We start from the raw sequence: 20,478 nt of genomic DNA on the forward strand, positions 1-20,478 counted from the left end.
TACCAAATTTAACTTCTTCAACAAACAAATTAGGATATAATGTAATCAAATAAAATTTTCATTAAAGTATAAGACCAATCAAAATCCTAAATTGATAAGCACATAGACAGTATACTCTAGTTAGTAGAGTTTAGATTGTGCCTAATATATTTTGTATCTGTCATAAGAATTTTTAGACTTGGACATGGTTCTAATGTCAAAATCATTTGTTAATCAATTGTCAAATTGTCAAAGTTAATTTGTTTATTATCGCTGCTTATCTTTCTATGCGACTTTAGTAAGTCGTTAACTATTTATTAACTTACACATTTATACGTAATTTTGAAATATTTTATAATATCGGTCCAGAAACTAGTTTGCTTGTGAAACACGGGGGATAGTTGCCGGCGTATGAAGTAAGTGATTTACATATCAAGAATTTATCACATTGCTTTCGCTCGTTTCAATTTCTCATACTTAAATTGAAAAGAAAATGGACGAGTTTATTAATTTTGTGGTTCTTTGAAATCATATACGCATATTATATTATTTTTCAAATACAATGGAAGGTAAATATTTTTTTTAAATTTGTGAACTATAAAATAAACTACTAATTATGAAGATGATGTGATCATCATCATATCGATGAAATATCAGGTATATTTCGATGATAATGGTTATAATGACAAAACTCCACATAACTTTCCAAAAAATGAATATAAGTACAAATTTTTTTAATTCAAATCATAAACCCTTATTTTAAATATAATGTTTTTTAATTGATCACAGAAAAACATTTTGCTTATAAATATAAAATAATAAATCACAATTCATAAATAAAAGTAAAACTAACAAATTCTTCCTGAATTTTACAAAAAAAAATTCAGAAAAAAAATTCAAAAAAAATTATGCTTATTAATAACGCTAATAATATAATTCTAATAGTTCCATAAACCATAAACTTATTATATATATAGTTTTAAAAAAGAGCATATTGTAGTTATTTGTATTTAAGTAAATACTTGAAACTTGTTCAAATATGCCTTGCTTGAGTTAATATTACTTTATGAATAATATTTTATGCAAACTTATTGGTTTTTTGATTTGCTTAAAATAAAATGAAGTCTCAAATGAAATGGATAAAGATCCATTAGATACTATTCTTTCTGATAATATATTCAAAATATAAAACAAAATTAAACTTTTTTTTTTAGTTTTATAATGCCTTCATTAATTTATAAATTCAACTACAGAGTGCTTCTATCTATGTAGTCTTCTGAATGTGTTATTATATATGAATAAATAAAGTAAGAAAAGCGGCAAGTATTTTCAAATGGACTATAATATTTTGTAGGTATTTGAATCTCAAAATGTTGAATAGTGATAATATTTTATTAGAATTAATTTAATATGTGAACTATTTGAGTTAATGTTGTCTACTTTATTAATTTTGTCTTATAAAGTAATTTGGTTAATAAAATAATTAAACATTAACAAAACCAATGCTTTAAGATGTGGTTCTAAAATTGATAAGTTTTGTTTTAAACACACATTTCTGTAATCACTTTTAAGACAGTGTTGACAACATTGATACAATATTGCATTATTGCAGGTGACTTTTTAAAGGCTTGCAAAACTAAACAACAACAAATAAAGAAAAAAAATTATCCGTTTCAGTAGAAATCAATCAATCAATCAATCAATCAACAGCCAATCATTGTCCACTGCTGAACATAGGCCTCTCCCAAGGTGCGCCAAAGCTTTTCAGTAGAAAACGATAATCCAATTTAAGAATGTGAATGGTGATGTTGAATGCATTCTGACTGAGTGACTTACATGTTGGTTGATCTTATTTTTATAATGAGATATTGTATTTCCAACCATTTAACTATGGCTTAATTTTAACTAATGGTCTTACTTATGAATGGTGCTTAGTAGCTGTTTAGTTAAACATTGATTGCTCTCTTTCTTTTTTTATTGATATAATATTCAAAAGAAGGAGACACAACATTGTTTATTAATTTGCTAAACAGTTTATATATAGCTTACAATTGGATGGTATTTTTGTATAATATATAAATTGTATTATATTTCATACAGCAATTCTATCACTCATAATTAAAGATGTATTTATACTGTACTTAATTATACTAGATGTGTAAACCTTACTTTGCTTGGCATAAATTTATTTATTATCTATGCATTCTAAATATACAGGCATGACATAATCAAATATACTAAGTCTTATTGGGCTCATATAAAATATAGGCATTTGATAAAGATTATAGCAGTGGAGTAAAAACTTTTTTTTTTTTTATATGCCCCGGGATGGCAAATGACTCTCCTCCACCGGATGGTAAGTGGTAGTAGAGTCCAAACGCGACGACGGCCAGTACAGTCGGGAACAATGTTCTGTACTAGCCGTCCCCGCCTTGTTTACTTGCCTTGAACTAATCTAAAACTATTTTAGATTATATTCTTAAATGGTAATTATGTAAATAGATGCAATATGGTGCTTCATATAATTTAATATTTAATACCCAGCCAAGATTAGATTGACATTTAGATTCATTAACATGACCTTAATGTGTGCTTGGTGGTGAAGGAAAACATTGTTTTTTTTTGTTTTTTTTTTTTTATATTTTCGAGAGGGCAAATGACTACTATTGTGAGAAAATCTGCATATGTTTGATAATATTATAGCTTCAGTGTTTCTACTAGTAATTATAATTTAATTACTGTGTTATATAATTATGACATACCTATATATATATAACTATGACGAATAGAATACTATACGGAATCGTTATACAATTGTTAAACAAACAAACGAACAAACAAGGTAAGTATATAATATTTATTAAATAATAATTGGTTGTTGCATATTTGTCTTGGGCGTCTCGATATCTGCCTGTGATTGCACTGACCTATGCCCTTTGCTTCGACACTGTTTATAATAATTATCTATATACTCGCCCGGCTTTACTTGCCGATAGTGGTGTGGACCTTAAACTCATTAAGACAATTCCTTTAAATAAATTAAATTAATTATCAATTATTAATAAGCAGTATATCAATTATATATTTGCTTAATCTCGAACTAAAACGAGGGTCTATTAAAAAGTGTGTTATATGAAATTTATTAGTTAATGTTGAAAAAAGATTAAAATAAGATTTGTATAAGTTCTTTTGTTAAAATGTCATTGAGTTTTCGACTATTTAACTCTGTACGTGATAGTTTTGAAATATTAATATTTAAATCTACCACAAAAGATAAAAAGTGTGCTTATATTCCGCCTTAGATATAAAACAAATATAACTATAACGATTCCGTTTGCTTAAATTTGAAATTAATTTAAATAATTATTTTAAAATATCAAATAAAAAAAAAATAAGTTTACGCATATTTGGTTACCAAACTATCTTAGCCTTTAGTACATTTCAATAAAATTTGCATATTTAAAAACTGATAATATTCATTGCATTATCAAGTTCAATGATACTTTTTATTTATACACGTAAATTAATTATCTACTTATATTTGTTTCACTTTTAAGTTTCGTTTATCTTATTTATGAATTCAATTTAAATTCTATAAAATTTATAAAGAGGAATCTTTTGTTTGATATTTTGTTACGAAATTCATAGCATAGCATATTCGATGAACATTTGATTTGGTGACATAAATATATACTGATTTTTAGTTTAATTTTGTACCAAAAATAAAATTTTACATATTCTTAAATTTTTAACATCTAACGATAAGTATTAAAGTTATTGTATAACAAACGAAGCAGTTACGTTTAATGTACCCGTTTAAAGTACTTTAAAATTAATTTCAACATGATTCTAAATATAAAATAATTAATTTCCTCTTAAATTCAAAATGGCTAACACAACGGCCTAACCTAGTCGCCATTTTAAATTTAGACTACCTACAAATTATAATATTACTTCAAATTAAATATTATATAATATACATATTATATACTTATAAAAATATAATAACTGTTGCATGTGGTTACTCGGCGTTGAATTTCTAATATTTGTCTGAACGGAAAAATAATAGACAAAGATGCGTTTGTGTAAGTAGAATGTTTTCATTAACACGGTATTACAGGAATGATATACAATTTAGGCCTTTTACTGTCGTCATATATTATATATAATATATTGGAAAGGTGACTCGTTTTATCATCAGTATTATTTCGCCTTGAAAATTTATTGATTATAAATACGTAAATTGTGATATTTCGCATAGTTACCTTTATCAATATTTCTTAAGTATTTTATAACAGCGGTAATAGTGGAATGCGTCATGGTTTTTTTTTTTTTTGATAAATCAAGTAAACAAATATGTATCAGTCTATACTAATAAATGAGGAGACGTTTTTTTACTGTGCAGCTTAACTGAAAAACTATTCAACCAATAAACATAAAACTTATGACAGAAGAAGCAGTGCGTTTCGGAGAAGATTTTAGTATATCCGCTTTAAATTTAGACTATTGGTGTGTCACGTGGTAATTTCATGTTCTTGTGATATATAGATTGTTATATCTAACTTCTAAATTAAATATAAGAGCTCGTAATATTAATATTAATTATTTTGGTTTCATTTACGTTATTAATCAAGGAATGCTTCGAGAGGACTGAGGTTCCTATTCATCATGAAGCGGAGTCGTTGTCAGTTGTCAGTGATTTCGAAGCATTATATGCATTAATTAACGCACAGCTTAAACTATTTAGTATAATACTTTTTTACATAGTGTAAAAATATTATAATTTTATTCTATCTAAATCATCCTTCGACCAATCGTCCAGTTGAAGTGTTTTTTTATTTAGTTTGCTTTTTTGTTTTCTGTATTTCGAACTGCTTGCAATTCCGCAGAAAATCGTCGGTAATTATAAATTTTACCGGTTTTCGTTGACTTACAAGTAATTACAGAAACATTGCAGACATATATTTTGTCAATTTTAATTTTGTAGGATGCAGAATGATTACAGTAATATTGTTAGGTTCCGGTTTGAAGGGTGAGTGAGCGAGTGTAACTACAGGCACAACGGACATAACATCTTAGTTCCTTAGATTGGTGGTGCATTGGCGATGTACGGTTAATATATCATCAATATCTATGGGCAGTGGTGACCACTTACCATTAGATTTCCCAATAGCGAGTCCGCCTTCCCAGTTCAACTGTTTTTGTTTATGAACAATATAAAACCAATAAAATACATTTTCCATTATCGATCTTACAAAATGACAAATTAACTCTTATCTAGGACATATATCGGAATCGACATAGGAAGTTAAACATGAATTTAATAAGTAGTATTTTGAAGTAAACCAAAAGTATAATTATTATTATTCTACTTCTACGGTAGCCATATATGATTTGGTATCTTCTCGTTAGAGACTGATTTTATACTTTAATGAATGATCCGTGTATTGTATAGGGTCAGATATGATGGAGCTAACATGTCCAAATGGACAAGTCTCAAAAAAATTAAGTTTAAAAAATATATATATTCTTCTACTTAAGAATAATAAAATTAGATTGATATCATTATTAATATGATATCATTATTACTGGCGGTAGAGCTTTGTGCAAGCTCGTCTGGGTAGGTACCACCCACTCATCAGATATTCTACCGCAAAACAGCAGTACTTATTATTGTTGTGTTCCGGTTTGAAGGGTGAGGGAGCCAGTGTAATTACAGGCACAAGGTACATAAAATCTTAGTTCCCAAGGTTGGTGGCGCATTGGCTATGTAAGCGATGGTTGACATTTCTTATAATGCCAATGTCTAAGGGCGGTGGAGACCACTTGACTTAAGGTGACCCATTTGCACGTCCACTGCATATAATTTACATATAACATAAAAAAAGGTTATTCCACCATGCTGCTCCAATTCCTGTGCCATTTAGCCTTTTTATTATCCATTCATTTTTAGTCACAAAAGAAAAAAAACACATTAGACCAACTTGTAGTTTCCACGTCACCACGTTTGGTGACCACTTACCATCAGGTGGCCCATATGCTCGTCCGTCATCCTACTTTATAAAAAAAAAAATATATCGAAAATAATAATTCATTGTAAATAGTTTGCTTTGAAGTATTTTATTTTTTTATCGCAGATTTTATTTAATTTAAGACTGTTGTTATGTCCATGTACTTTTTTGTCATTAGCAATAATTCACTTCAATTTATTAATCCCAAACAGTATTGTAGTTGAGTATTGAATGATTGCAACTTGCATCGCTTTCCTAAAAGGGAATATCGTTATATACTTAGTGAGTCATTATTATAAAACGAAGGTCTCTTCCAATTTTGAATTCATTTTACACGTATTTTGAGTTCAATAGAATTAGCAAAAAAGGAATAAATACTTCATACGCAAAAACTTTTTTTATTTTAGTTCTTGATTTATCATGCAACGTGTAAATTCTATATAAACCGCACTAGAATAACTACAAAACAAACGCACAGATAAAAAAATTCTTTTACACATACAAAATATCAATTGTTTCAGTTTTGGCTTGGTCGTGCGTATCATATAAAATTACTTCACGAAATCTATCTGTCATAATCCATCACAGCGCGACGACGGGTTTTTTTTTAACCCAATTTTCTGATAACGGTTATTACGTCGGATTTATTGACCTGTCTATTTTTTAAATGTATTTAAAGAAGGCAGACAAGCTAATAGGTCTGTGATGGTATGTCATCATCTCGTAGACAATGAAAAGGTAACCTTCTCTTTTTGAGAAGCTTTGGAGCTTACTCCACCATGCGCCTCCAATGCAGGTTGGACCATAGACACTGTGATAAATAACTTCTTAAACCTTCAATGCGCTACAAACCACGGGAATCAGTTATCTATAAGTTGTTTGTTTCTTCTGTATGTAATCACATTGGTTTTTAACTTTAAAAAAATTCTTTTAGAAGTATACTAGATAGAAAAATAGGAGGAAAATATCATACAAAAGTTAAGTATTCTTAACTCCACTAATATATTTGCACCAACCCACTAACTAATATACTTCCACTAACCCGCATTGGAACAGCGTGGTGAAATGAGGCCTTAGCCCAGCAGTGGGACAGTCACAGGCTGTTACTGTACTGTACTGTACTCATCCTTCAAACCGGAACACAACAATAACAAGTACTGCTGTTATTATTACTGTTGTTATTTATGTAATTTATATATAAAATATAAGATTCATTTTCTTCATAATAATGTACTTTATCTAACTATTGTCGATCGTTATAGGCAGAATTAATATTTATTTGTTAAAAGTTGAGCGAGTTATTATTTCTGGCAATAAAACTCGATTGCAAACATAATTATTAAAAAAAATGCTATAGTAATTCACTTCTTTATTTGTAGATTCAACTTATTAGACTACTTGACTAAAATTTCCATTATTTTCACATTCACATATAAAATGATAACTAAAAATAAATCTTTCGCTCTCGATTGACGAATTCGTTTTAAGTCCATTCATTTGGTAATTTTAAATTGTGGTCGAAATAATAAAACCTTATCGCAATTTAAATCCGACCACAGTTCATACATTATGGACTTTGCCAATTTATTTACAGTAAAATTCAAATTAAAAGAGAATGAACACTAATAAAAGTAACATTTAAAATAAATGAAATACGTTAATAAATAATAATCATTATTATAAAATGCATTCAAATGTAGTTCTTGTCATAACGCCTTCGCTATCGTTACCAGTTTCTATTTTAATTGTTAATGTAAAAAATATATAAAAACGTAAATAATGTATAATTATTTTACATAACGTATTCATAGCGGATGTTCATGTATCATTTAAAAATAAGTGTTTAATTTTCCCCTTTTTATTTGTCTTTTTGGTTGATTTAAAATGTTTAAAACCAAATGAATGTATCCAATTTATAAACTTATTGTTTGTATGTTTGTCCTGTATTCGTCCTAAACTAATCATCCGATTGTGATGAAACTTTAGTATCAGTTCAGCTTACGCCGGTGAAGGATCCTGACTCAAAAGACTGTAGACCCTTAGGGTCCGTTCACACAGACCGGCTCGGAGAGCATCGGCCTGCTTTTTTCTTTTCACACAGACCGGGTCGTATACGCTTGGAATTGGCCGGAGCGGAGCCGCCAACTATTTCACATCGACCGGCTGGAAGAGATCTGAAAGCGGGTGCGAGCGAGAAAGAGCACGCAAGCGGAGCCGGTCGGCTCCTTTTATTACTTCACACGAAGCGCGTTCAGGCATTTTTAATGACAAAAAAGGTGCAAATGCAAAAATAAACTTTACTACAATCACTCAAAACACTGTTTCCAACGTGATAAAAATCTGCTCTCCTCTCCGAGCCGGTCTGTGTGAACGGACCCTTACTCTGCCTGTGCGAGTAGGAAACGGGTAGTTTTATATATTTATAAGTGCTAGTAGGATTTATAAGTAGCCAGGGTGACCATATCCCATCATTTGATCGTTTTTCCTTTCATGTTCACGGCAAGCCCCGCTGAATTTTCACGTGGTTAATTTGTGTCTATATTTCATCCCGCGTTTGGCGGAACAACAACATCGCGAGGAAATCTGGTCGACTCGGATGAAAATGTTCCACAATAAAATTATCCTCAAATCATTTTCTTAAAACAATTTAAAAATGGATTTTCTTTAATTCAAAAAGTTTCATTCAATATTTGAAAAAGTCCCACTTCATTGTTTTTACGTTAGTATTTATTCTTTGAAAACAGCGTCATTAAATACAAGTACGTATTTACAAATATAACCTTAAGAAACATAATATGTAATTTCGTAACGAGCTAATTTGTACCTACAAAATTAAGATAATCCTGTTTGGAAATAATTCACGTAAGCTTAATTTTAAGAAGCTAGATGATTTTACGAGTAATTTAATATGATAATAACTGATGACACGACACGAGGGATATTTGTTATTATCAGATGTCGAAATTTTTATTGGTCCTTTTTTTATTTACGATTTCGAAGTAAATTATAGTCTATAAATTCTGCACACAAGTGTGGTGTTAATTTATATATATTAAATTTATGCCAAGAAGATAAATTGAATTGAATTTGTATTTTTTCCTCCTGTCCTTATAATTTACCCGATTTAAAAAGAGTGTATATAATAAATACACGCAGTATTTGTTACCAGGCAGCATCACAATCTTAAGTTTCAGTTCGTTTATAATAGGTACGGTAAATTATAAGAGAACAATGGCAATTACATGTTTTTGTATAAAATACATACTCTTATTTATACGAATAAAATTTAAAAATAATAATAATCAAAAACCTCAATGATGCTCCAAGATTTATAACTATTTATTATATTTATAAATATTTTGCGCCATTTTGGCTCAGTTTACGCGAAATCTTGTATTTATATGATATTTGGTTAATCAGTTTCAGTGATGGAATTAGTATCGTTCGTCAAGGAAGTACTACAGAATGCAGCGGAAAGTGCAGCGAGCTATCGGCTCGGGCAGACCGTGCTCCGCTACATGGACCGAGCGCTCTGGATCGTGGAGAAAAGCGCAAGATGGGCTGTACCACCACCGTGTTCGTTCACTTGCAATTATTCCAAAATCATAAATTGAATTTTATACGCTCTTAAATGAACTAGTTCGGATATTATGCCAAACCTTACAAATACAAATCTTACTACTTATAATAAACACATTCCATAAATTCCAGTCTTAAAATCTAGATGTCTAATTATTTATCCGAAAATTATTTATTCTGTCTTTTAAAACTAATATTTTTAGTTTTTTCTTTTTTTTTTTATATAAAATAGGAAGGCGGACGAGCATATGGGCCACCTGATGCTAAGTGGTCACCAACGCCCATAGACATTGGCCATCACCAATGCGCCACCAACCTTGGGAACTAAGATGTTATGTCCCTTTTGCCTGTAATTACACTGGCTCACTCACCCTTCAAACCGGAACACAACAATAACAAGTACTGCTGTTTTGCGGTAGACTATCTGATGAGTGGGTGGTACCTACCCAGACGAGCTTGCACAAAGCCCTACCACCAGTAAATTCTTTCGATGGTAACATTCGCGTTGATAGAGATATTATAAATCTATATTTATACTTGTCATGTCTGCTTAACACATTACATTATAGTGGATCAAGAGGAAAGGCCACAGCCGGAGCTGATTCGTCCTCTTCCGTGGGTATTCTTCCTGGCACTCCTCATTGTTCTGCGTGTCACTAGAGAGTCCATATCTCTCGTGAATCTAGCCTTCGGGAAGCCGCCACTCAGATCAGCTGATGTCGTAAGTATCAGTATCACCATATTTGGTATTAATCTTCTAAATATAGGATGTTCAGGCCAAGACCTCGAATATTTTTAGTGATAATATAACAACATGATAGCTATATTTACATTAAGTTATATTTTATTGTATGTATTTTATTGTATGTATTTTATGTATATTTAAATTTAATACGATAAAAGCAAAATCATATTTTGTTTTTATCGTATTCCTAATTATGATAAAAAATTGTTTATTAAAAGACTTTTTACCAGACATTAAATTTTGCCTTATAGATCACATACATTGTATGTACTGAGTTATTACAATGATGCTTAAAGTTAATACCGTCCCCAAATCTACATATAAATCTATCGCTATTTTAAAAATATTTGTATTTAAAATTGATGAGCTTTGCGAACAAACGAATCTATATAATACGGATTATAAATTGTAGGGTACTGGTTTATCATGTTTATTAAAATATATTTTTTACATACGTATAATTATGATAAACTATAATTTTAAAATAAGTACACCTTAAATTTACGACGTAATATCACGTTAAGCATTTTTTGTTAAATATCCCACGCGTTTTTACGATTCAAATAAGATGTAGTGTACATTCAAGAAACATCTATCATTTTTATCGTTAAAAAACGTGAGTCCGTCCGGTCATTAGTTCTAAGAATACAGGCAGATCAATAGATAAGCGCTTAATAATAAGTAGAAATAAATAGCCACTGATAGCAATACATTCATTAGCATTATTAATAATTATTATTCCATACATATTAGCTAATTTGTTTATATCACATGATAAATTGTCGATGTTAATGAAGTGTTTTGTTTAAATAAACAAGTGACAATCGGATAACAATTTCGGAAAAATTACATGATAAGTATAAATACAAATAACCTATTTTTTTTTGTTGTAGGAAAATTAAGTAGAAGCGATTTAAATATATTTATTGTACTATTTATAATATTTATTGACTTTAATTCAGATATTACCATTGTATTCATGTTTTATTGACTATTGCGAGACATTGGATGATCTATCACGATAAAATCGGAAGTCTAACGTATACATATGAATTTTAAAATATAAACAATTATTACGTTAAAAATTAAGTTAGAAAAAAAAGAAGAACAATAAATGAAAATAATCCGAGTGGTACGTCAAGGCGATGTATCGCTAATATTATTTCCAAAGATTTTTTCCATAGTCTTCTACTTGTAAATTTATTTCACAGGTAATATATATTCAAAGTAAGCGTCGCTACCTCCGCACTCTCAAGTACCAAGGCAACCGCATGATGCGCGCACGTACCGAGCCCACGACGCGGGAGTCTTGGTTCAGCAGTTTTCAGTCCCTTTTCGAGTTCACGATGTGCTTCAGGAGGCAGCACTATGGTAACAATAACACGCAACTCAGTAATGGAGATGAGGTTCTGGTAAGTTTATATCATTCACTATATATTATAAAACATTGGTAGATACTTGCCTTTCACGCCGAAGGTTGTGGGTTCGATTCCCACCCAGGACAGACATTTGTGTGCATGAACATGTCTGTTTGTCGTAGTAATTATATTTTTTTTTTCTTCATATTGGTAGAATAATATTGTAAATTATATTGATAATATAAGCTCGAGTAAACACAACCAATGTGTATAAATATAAAATAAACTAATTTAAATAAAAGAAGAATGTTAAAAATTACAACAACGTAATTATTTATGCATTTGAAAGAAAAAATATTTAATTGACGAATCGGTTGGCGTGGTTGGTGGATGCTTGCCTTTCAGGCCGAAGGTTGTGGATTCGATTCCCACCCAGGACAGATATTTGTGTGCATGAACATGTCTGTTTGTCCTGAGTCTGGATGTAATTATCTATATAAGTATGTATTTATAAAAGAAAAGTAGTATATGTGGTATATCAGTTGTCTGGTTTCCATAGCACAAGCTTTGTACAAGCTTAATTTGGGATCGCATGGCCGTGTGTGAAAAATGTCCCAGGATATTATTATTATTACTATAGTGCCCCGCCGTTCCGTCTGTCTGTACGTAATATATGAACTCTATATATTTGGTTGTTTTTGAGTTTATATATACTGTATATAAACTCAAAAATTACCAAATATATTTTCATACGGTTGTCACCACTGAACAGAGTGTGATTCATAAGAAAGGTGAAGGTGTATAATTCATTAATGTTTTGTATAAATTGGCTGAAATATGACGATAAATGTTGAGGATGACAGAAAAAAACATGCCGATTGGGAGCTTTACTGGCGTGCGTGATCCAATAGTTATATGTATAATATTACGATATAAAAGTTTTATGTAAATCTTTATTTGACCCGTGAGAAGCAGGTCGGGTCGCTAGTAAAATATAAATACAAATAATAGAATTGATAAATATATAAACCTACTGTCACAAGCCGTCACAAGAACCGAGATGGACCAGGGGTAAGAACGCGTGAATCTTAACCCGGGAGGGTTCAAACCCGTGCTGAAAGCACCACTGAATTTTCATGTGCTTAATTTGTGAATAAATTCATCTCGTGCTTTACGTTGAAGGAAAACATCGTGAGGAAACTTGCATGTGTCTAATTTCACTGAAATTCTGCCACATGTGTATTCCACCAACCCGCATTGGAGCAGCGTGGTAGAATAAGCTCCAAACCTTCTCCTCAAAAGGGGAGAGGAGGCCTTTAGCCCAGCAGTGAGACATTTACAGACTGTTCTAGAAAATCTAGTATTTTTTTCTTTCTATACTTATAGAGCCGGTTATACGACAAACCTTTTGTAAGGCGTCCGATCAAATAAGTTGAATCATTTACAAATTTATTAAATAAAGAGCACACTAATTTATATTAATAATTTTATAAAATAAAAATAACTTATAATTGAATAAATTAATAGTGACGTAATTTTGCGTTATAATGCGTTGAATGTTCAGTTGAATATAAATATGTATGTATGTCTACAAAAATTGATGCATGAATTGGTACTCATGATGTCCAAATGTGTTGTGATGTTTAAAGGTGGTGAAGAGAAACAAGCGAGGACGGGAAGCGGACGCCGACAGCAGCATGGAGCGACTCATAGAGAAGATGATGGTCGACATCGACGCAGACTCCGACGACTCGTCGGGATACACGGTGACCTATCTTAGTATTTATTAAATTAATAATAATAATTTATTTACACACCCAAAAGATACATGTACACAATTTGTTTGCAGTATTATCTAACTCTAGGGTTTTTATTAACAATAGCAGCACAATAATTAAATGCTAAATTAAAAAACCTTCCATGCATTTAAGCATTTTTTTATGAAATAGGTAAGTGGTCACCACCGTCCATAGAAATGGGCGTTGTAAGAAATATTAATCATTCCTTACATTGACAATGGAATACAAGCCTTGAGAACTAAGGTCTCATATCCCTTATGCCACTCATCATAATATAGTTCCACTGCCTCACTCACCCTTGTAACCGGAACAGACAATGCTAAATATGGCTGTTTGGTGGTAGAATATTTGAGGTATGGGTAGTACCTACCCAGACTGGCATGCACAAGGCCTTACCACAAAGTAAATCTAAAAAAGTGTAAAAAGTAATAACCTGTAAATGCCCCACTGCTGGGATAAAGCCTTCTCTCCTTTTAGAGAAGGTTTGAAGCTTACTCCACCATGCTGCTCCGATGCAGATTGGTGGATACTCGTTGCAGACTTTCATCCGCCATATGCGGGTTTCCTCACGATGTCATCCCTCATCGTCGAGCACGAGATGAATTATAAACACAAATTAACGAGAAAATTTCAATGCCGTTATTAAATTATTTTATTGTTTAACTTTCAGTTAACCAACATCACAAATCCAAGAAGCGACAAATCTGATTACAACACCGAGTCGGACCAGGATACTATACAAACAAATAAAAACGCGGATGGCAACGGTAACAGGAGTAATTCCTCAGCCGAGGGTAATACCTATGATGAGACTTGGGCTGCTACAGACAATACAGATGATACAGAGCTACCGAACAGTGATCATATATACAAATTGGACTCGAAGAAATATTCCATTGACTTTATAAAAGCCGAAATTAGCAACCAGGTGGAACAGATTATAAAAAATCAACATAAAATATGTAAGTTTTTTAATTGTAGCCATATAGCTTAAATAGACAATAAAATAAGGTATAGTCTAGTCTAGTAGGTAGTATAGTCTCGTTTGGAGCTTATTCCAGCACGCTGCTCCAATGCGGGTTGGTAGAATACACATGTGGCAGAATTTCCAATGAAATCAGACACATGCAGGTTTCCTCACGATGTTTTCCTTCACCGTCAAGCACGAAATAAATAAGCTCCAAACCTTCTCCTCAAAAGGGAGAGGAGGCCTTTGCCCAGCAGTGGGATATTAAGGCTGTTGTTGTTATATAAGCTCGTATCATTTGGTATTAAGATAATCACTCATCTGCACGTTTACATATTATTTAATAGTATGTGAACACACACAAGTGAATCATGTGACGCAATGTCACTTTTTTTTTTAAAATAAAAAACATAAATTATCCGGTATGAACTGGTTAAATTTGGTATGTTACTTTTACAGAACTGTCATTGTACCAAAAGTATGGGCCTTGTTGCCTTAATAATTAAAGATATTATTATTATTACAGCGCTTAATCGGGTTGAAAACTTTTCACTTATATTATCCCTTCACGTATCAAATTAATTTAAACTTATTTCTTAATATACAATCATAAGTTCCGATCTTTCATTTTCTTATGAGAACCTCTACAGCCGATTCCAATGCCAGGAGTGTAGGTAAATAAATAACTTTGACCTTGAATCGATATGACTCATTGGTCGAGTTCTAAATAATCTGTGGTATTCAGTATGGAATACTTCTTTACTGGTGGTAGAGCTTTGTGCAATCTCGTCTGGGCAGGTACCACCCACTCATCAGATATTCTACCGCAAAACAGCAGTACTTGTTATTTATTTTGTGTTCCGGTTTGAAGGGGGAGTGAGCCAGTTTAATTACAGGCACAAGGGACATAACATTTTAGTTCCCAAGGTTGGTGGCGCATTGGTGATGTAAGCGTTGGTTTACATTTCTTACAATGCCAATGTCTATGGGCGTTGGTGAACACTTACCATCAAGTGGCCCATATGCTCGTCCACCTTCCTATATTATAAAAAAAAGGGATTGAAATATGGATAACATATTCATTTAATGTTATAAAATTAGACACCTTGAGGTATTATTGTTTTATTGAATGTTTATGCAATGAATCTGATCTTGAATTGACAAGAACTGCAAGAACTTTCATAGGGAATTATAATTAAATTATTAAAAATATAACTCTTTTTTATTATATCTTATAAAGTTTTATAAATAGAAGAGAATATATGCAGAGTCTAGTCTATAGTCCAAAACTATGATATTGATAGAAGTATTTTTGTTTTCAGCGAATGGAAGAGCAGCTAATGATTCTTCGATTAATGAAAGGTATAAATCCAATTAAATTTTATTAAAAAGTTTAATTTAATATTTTACCCAGAATACAAAATAAATGAAATAAAAATACTACATAACATTTTAATTATTAAAGTACATAATATTATATTATAATAAATTCAAATTATTACAAATTAGTTCTCAATTGACAGCATTGGTAATTTCATTACATTCTAATTTTAAATATATTATATAAGATTTTTCACAATTATTTTTTAAGAGAAAAATTTCTTATTGATTGCTTACACAAATAAAGTATCCATGATTAAAATAGCAACTTTTGGAAAATTTATGGATTTATTCAATAAGTAGTTAAAATTGCATTTTTAATAAAATATTGGGCACCGACTGTCAGGCGAGTTTCAGTCAAAACTATAATATAGATACAGGATTTGATGATAATCTTTTATTAAAACATAAATCTATAGTCCTACAGATGCTGAAGCGGGATATTGAAAAGAATCATTGCATCGTTAACTGCAAACAATGGTAAGGATATTATAAAATATTCTCCTAGTCTAGTAAACTATATATTAAAAACAGTATATATCTATTTGCCTCGATAGTGTAATGATATAACTATATATCTGCTATATGCAGATCCAGACTGGTGGTAGAGCTTTGTGCAAGCTCGTCTGGGTAGGTACCACCCACTCATCAGATATTCTACCGTAAAACAGCAATACTTGATATTGTTGTGTTCCGGTTTGAAGGGTGAGTGAGCCAGTGTAATTACAGGCACAAGGGACATAAAATCTTAGTTCCCAAGGTTGGTGGCGCATTGGATATGTAAGCGATGGTTGACATTTCTTACAATGCCAATGTCTAAGAGCGTTGGTGACCACTTACCATCAGGTGGCCCATATGCTCGTCCGCCTTCCTATTCTATAAAAAAAAAAAAAAAAAAATCCTAATGTACCAGGTTCGATATCTAGGTCCAGCCAATAGTACAAATTACTAAATATAAAAAGTTATTTGTTTTTTCTGCCTAATTGGTTAGTTAAGATTTGCTGCTGTGACCGAAATTTAGTCATTAATGCAACATCATCACAATAATTATTAAACAGACATATAAAGTTCCTAGTTCTCGTCTTGTTGGTGGGGGGGGGGGGGGGGGGTAGACAGGCGTTAAGTATAATAAAGTCCATGTCCTACTTGGGGGATTAAGATTGCTTCGTACCAACTTTTATCAAAATCGTTTCAGTAATTCAACCGCGAAAGCCTTACAGACAGATTACTTTCGGATTTATGATGTTAGTATAGAAAGTAAAACAACTTGTAATGTTGATTTGATTCCATCAACTGCATTAATGTTGTACCTAATATTATTAATATAAAAATTGTATGTATGCATACTCCTTATGTTGAAATTAATTAATAAGATGTTATATGTTTACAGATACAACAGTGAATTCCAAAAGTAAGAACAAATATTCGGGTACTCGTCGATTTTTTTTTTTTAATTTAATAAGAATATGTCATATAAGGTTTTTTTTATACAATTCAGTTTTTAAATATATTTTTTTATAGATATTTTTTAAATTCTGTTTATCGCATGTATGTTTTGAATTTATTATTAACAACTCCCGAAGGAGAGGCGTAAGCGACCAGAGCGTCTAATGTTGCGGTTACACATGTGCGACATATCGAATACGACGTTCTTTGGCAAAGGGATGTCCGTCTGACGTATTGATATATGCAAGTAGACCGGTTGTCTAGTTACATCATATTTTGTCAAGTTACTAACGACAGAAAGACTAAGACTAAAAATTCAACCGTTTTAGATTTTTTTTTTAAATATTATTGGTAGGCGGGCGACCACCAGCCATAGACAAGGGCAATGTAAGAAATATTAACTAAACATTACATCGCCAATGCGCCACCAACCTTGGTAACTATAATGTTATGATATCTGTAGTTACACTGGCTCGCTCACCCTTCAAACCGGAACCCAACAATACTAAATATTACTGTGTAGCGGTGGAATATCTGATGAGTGGGTGGTACATACCCAGACGGACTTGCAAAATGTCCTACCCTTTATTGTAATGCACAGACTTACCATCGAAAGCTCTACGTCGTATTCTATCCTTGGTTTCGTTTTACGCTTATTTTGTATGACATATCATGACAGAAAATTTGTTTATATTAAATTTTGTCGAAGCTTATTCATGTCCGAATTCAATTATTATTTAAAAAAACATTTTGTCTGTTAAAATAGATCGACTGAGCATATTTCCTATATTTATTATAGATATAAGTAATATAAGTTTTTTTATTCCTCTTTTTTTAGTGACGTAAGATTTCATCGATTAAAAAACGGCATTTCGTTGTAAATTTATATGAACGTGCAATATTCACAAAATTATTTATAATATGTGAATCTCATTTCTCTAATGCGACGATGACGTCACAGTCGACGAAATCCAATTGTATCCACATCGCTTATGTCCGTGAAGTTTGTATTTTGTGAAGATTATTGTTAATCATTTCAAGTGTTCCGTGAGAAAATGAACTATATAATAAAAAACTTGCAAAAGATATCAGAATTAATTTTGTATGGCTAAATTCTTGTTTATTTTTTATTCTAAGCGCATGATACGATATACGTTTTTCGCTTTTCAATAATGGGCTCATTTTAAAAAACGATTATTTTCAGTTGATATTTCCAATTATCACAATCGATATTACTCATTGATGACAATTAAAATTGAATACATATAAAATTCGACTTATTTAGCTTAAAGTTAATGGTCTAATTAGTTAATTAATTGAATACATATTTTTTACTAATTTGCTTCCGCATAAAATTATTTTTTAATAATACGATTATTACTCTGTATTGCAATGGCAGAAGACGTAAACATAAACAAACCTAAGGTATATATACTTTATATTCCAGGCGATTTCTTAACAGCTCTGCTATATTACGCACTATCATCAATTCTTGATTAATATATACTTTTTTATAATGTATCATTATTTCACTTAAATTATTTTTCTATCCACTATACTTTTACTTTCATATTTCCGATGACAATTTCGTCGAAAAAAAAAACCGCCATTTTTTTACGAATTCCACAGATTATTTAGATCTCGAACAACGATGTCATGACAATTCAATGTCAAAGTTATTTATTTATCTTCACTTCACTTCTTTCTACATAATGGACTTCACATATCTTTCAGGTTTGTTGTGCTCATGGGATCAGCTTTGAGTACCATAAAGCACGATTTTTTTTACATTTTTTTTAACAACAGTTCTATATATTGGCTCTTTTTTGACACTAATTAGGTAATACTGTAATGATGCAATAGATGCAATGCCAAGGGGGCACTTGACGAAATACTTTTTAAAATTAAATTAATTTATGATCTTTACTTTATCTTGTACTTGACATCTCGAGGCGGTAGATATTCTAAGTTGTATGTCTAAAAATATATTTACAAATTATACAATTTTAACACTTAAGATTTTACAATGGTTATTTGGCAGCTATTTATAAAACTAGTTCCTATTTATGTATTTATTAAATTTTAAATTTATTTTTTTCATAAAATATGCCAATTTTTATAAGCTTATTTTTGTAACAACTATAACGCATCTGTAATGTATTTATTAGTAGAGGGGGACAATTCTTCTAATATATTGTTACTTTATCGCAATCGAATCGAAGCGTGATCGTTGCCGTTATTTCGTTTTCATATTTTTTAATTTAATTATCGACTATTGCCATAAAAATAAACACTTACGTTTGATTTTGACATAACGATAAACGTTAACATAATAATGATTCAAAGTTGGATCGGAATTGAATCGGGAACGTATCGTAATCGTTATAAAATAGTAGACGAATTCTACTATTTTAATCTCTCTCTATAATATTCTCGTTTAATCTTCCTGAAACACTGCAGGAAAAAACATCTTCACTTAAAGCATTAATATATAAGTTGAACTGTTACATCTAATGATAATTATAATATGAACTTATTTTGATTAATACGTAATATCATATTTTATAACATATAGACAAGAAATGAAGTCTATGTGTTAAGTGAAATTAAAGATTATTATTATTCATGACATTTTATAGCTACTCTATTTTTTTAAATAATGTACTGCTAGTATAATAAGTAATTTTTAAACATTTTATAACATAAAACGTGTGAAAGAAAAAGCAAAATTAATATTATAAAAAAAAAAAACAAAAATGTTTCCAAAGTTTTGGCTGTGTAATGAATAACAAGACTGATGGTGAAATTGTCGAAACTGTTCCTAATTGTGCTTTTTCTCGAATTATCATAATAATTAACATTATTTTTATACGTAATATATATAAGGTTTTTTCTAATGTTTATATCTGATGAATTTACCATTGCAAATATATTTATATTACTGAATAAATATTATTGTTTTATTTTATCTCAACATTTCTTTTCTTACGCCATTCCGCTCAATAACAGTTACACTTCCGGTCCGGCCGTGGCCGGAGATAGTTATATACAATGAAATAACGAATTTAAATTAAAAAAAAATACACAGTGCTAAAAGATCTTGGTTGGACGTCATAAAGTTAATGTAAAAAAAATATTGACAATTATTATTTTTAAAATCTAACAATAAATCATACATTCCAAAATTAATAAATGTAAAAATATTTCTTATTTT

At 30.8% G+C, this 20,478-nt stretch overlaps 1 protein-coding gene across 3 annotated transcripts; it reads left to right on the forward strand.

The window, feature by feature from the left end:
• The first annotated feature begins 235 nt into the window (after positions 1–235).
• Positions 236–20,214, forward strand: LOC126774760 (uncharacterized). Of its 3 annotated transcripts, none has more exons than XM_050496296.1 (9): positions 236–395; positions 9,411–9,566; positions 10,139–10,290; positions 11,526–11,726; positions 13,322–13,438; positions 14,142–14,433; positions 15,761–15,800; positions 16,238–16,298; positions 17,209–20,214. In XM_050496296.1, exons 2-8 carry the CDS (start codon positions 9,419–9,421, stop codon positions 16,263–16,265), a joined length of 978 nt encoding a protein of 325 aa, XP_050352253.1. In that variant the 5' UTR covers positions 236–395; positions 9,411–9,418; the 3' UTR covers positions 16,266–16,298; positions 17,209–20,214. The 3 variants fall into 3 exon arrangements, with proteins under 3 accessions (XP_050352253.1, XP_050352252.1, XP_050352254.1); XM_050496295.1 differs by lacking the exon at positions 236–395 and adding an exon at positions 526–548; XM_050496297.1 differs by lacking the exon at positions 236–395 and adding an exon at positions 1,653–1,728.
• The last annotated feature ends 264 nt before the right edge of the window (positions 20,215–20,478 follow it).

The sequence above is a fragment of the Nymphalis io genome, chromosome 17 (assembly GCF_905147045.1).
Source record: "Nymphalis io chromosome 17, ilAglIoxx1.1, whole genome shotgun sequence".
In the NCBI taxonomy this organism is placed as follows: Eukaryota; Metazoa; Arthropoda; class Insecta; order Lepidoptera; family Nymphalidae; genus Nymphalis; species Nymphalis io.

Bases quoted from the DNA above. Each gene is read 5' to 3' on its own strand.
- LOC126774760 (XM_050496295.1), top strand. The intron at 10,291-11,525 runs GTAAGTATCAGT...TTTATTTCACAG, and splicing joins CACTCAGATCAGCTGATGTC to GTAATATATATTCAAAGTAA. The intron at 11,727-13,321 runs GTAAGTTTATAT...TGATGTTTAAAG, and splicing joins GTAATGGAGATGAGGTTCTG to GTGGTGAAGAGAAACAAGCG.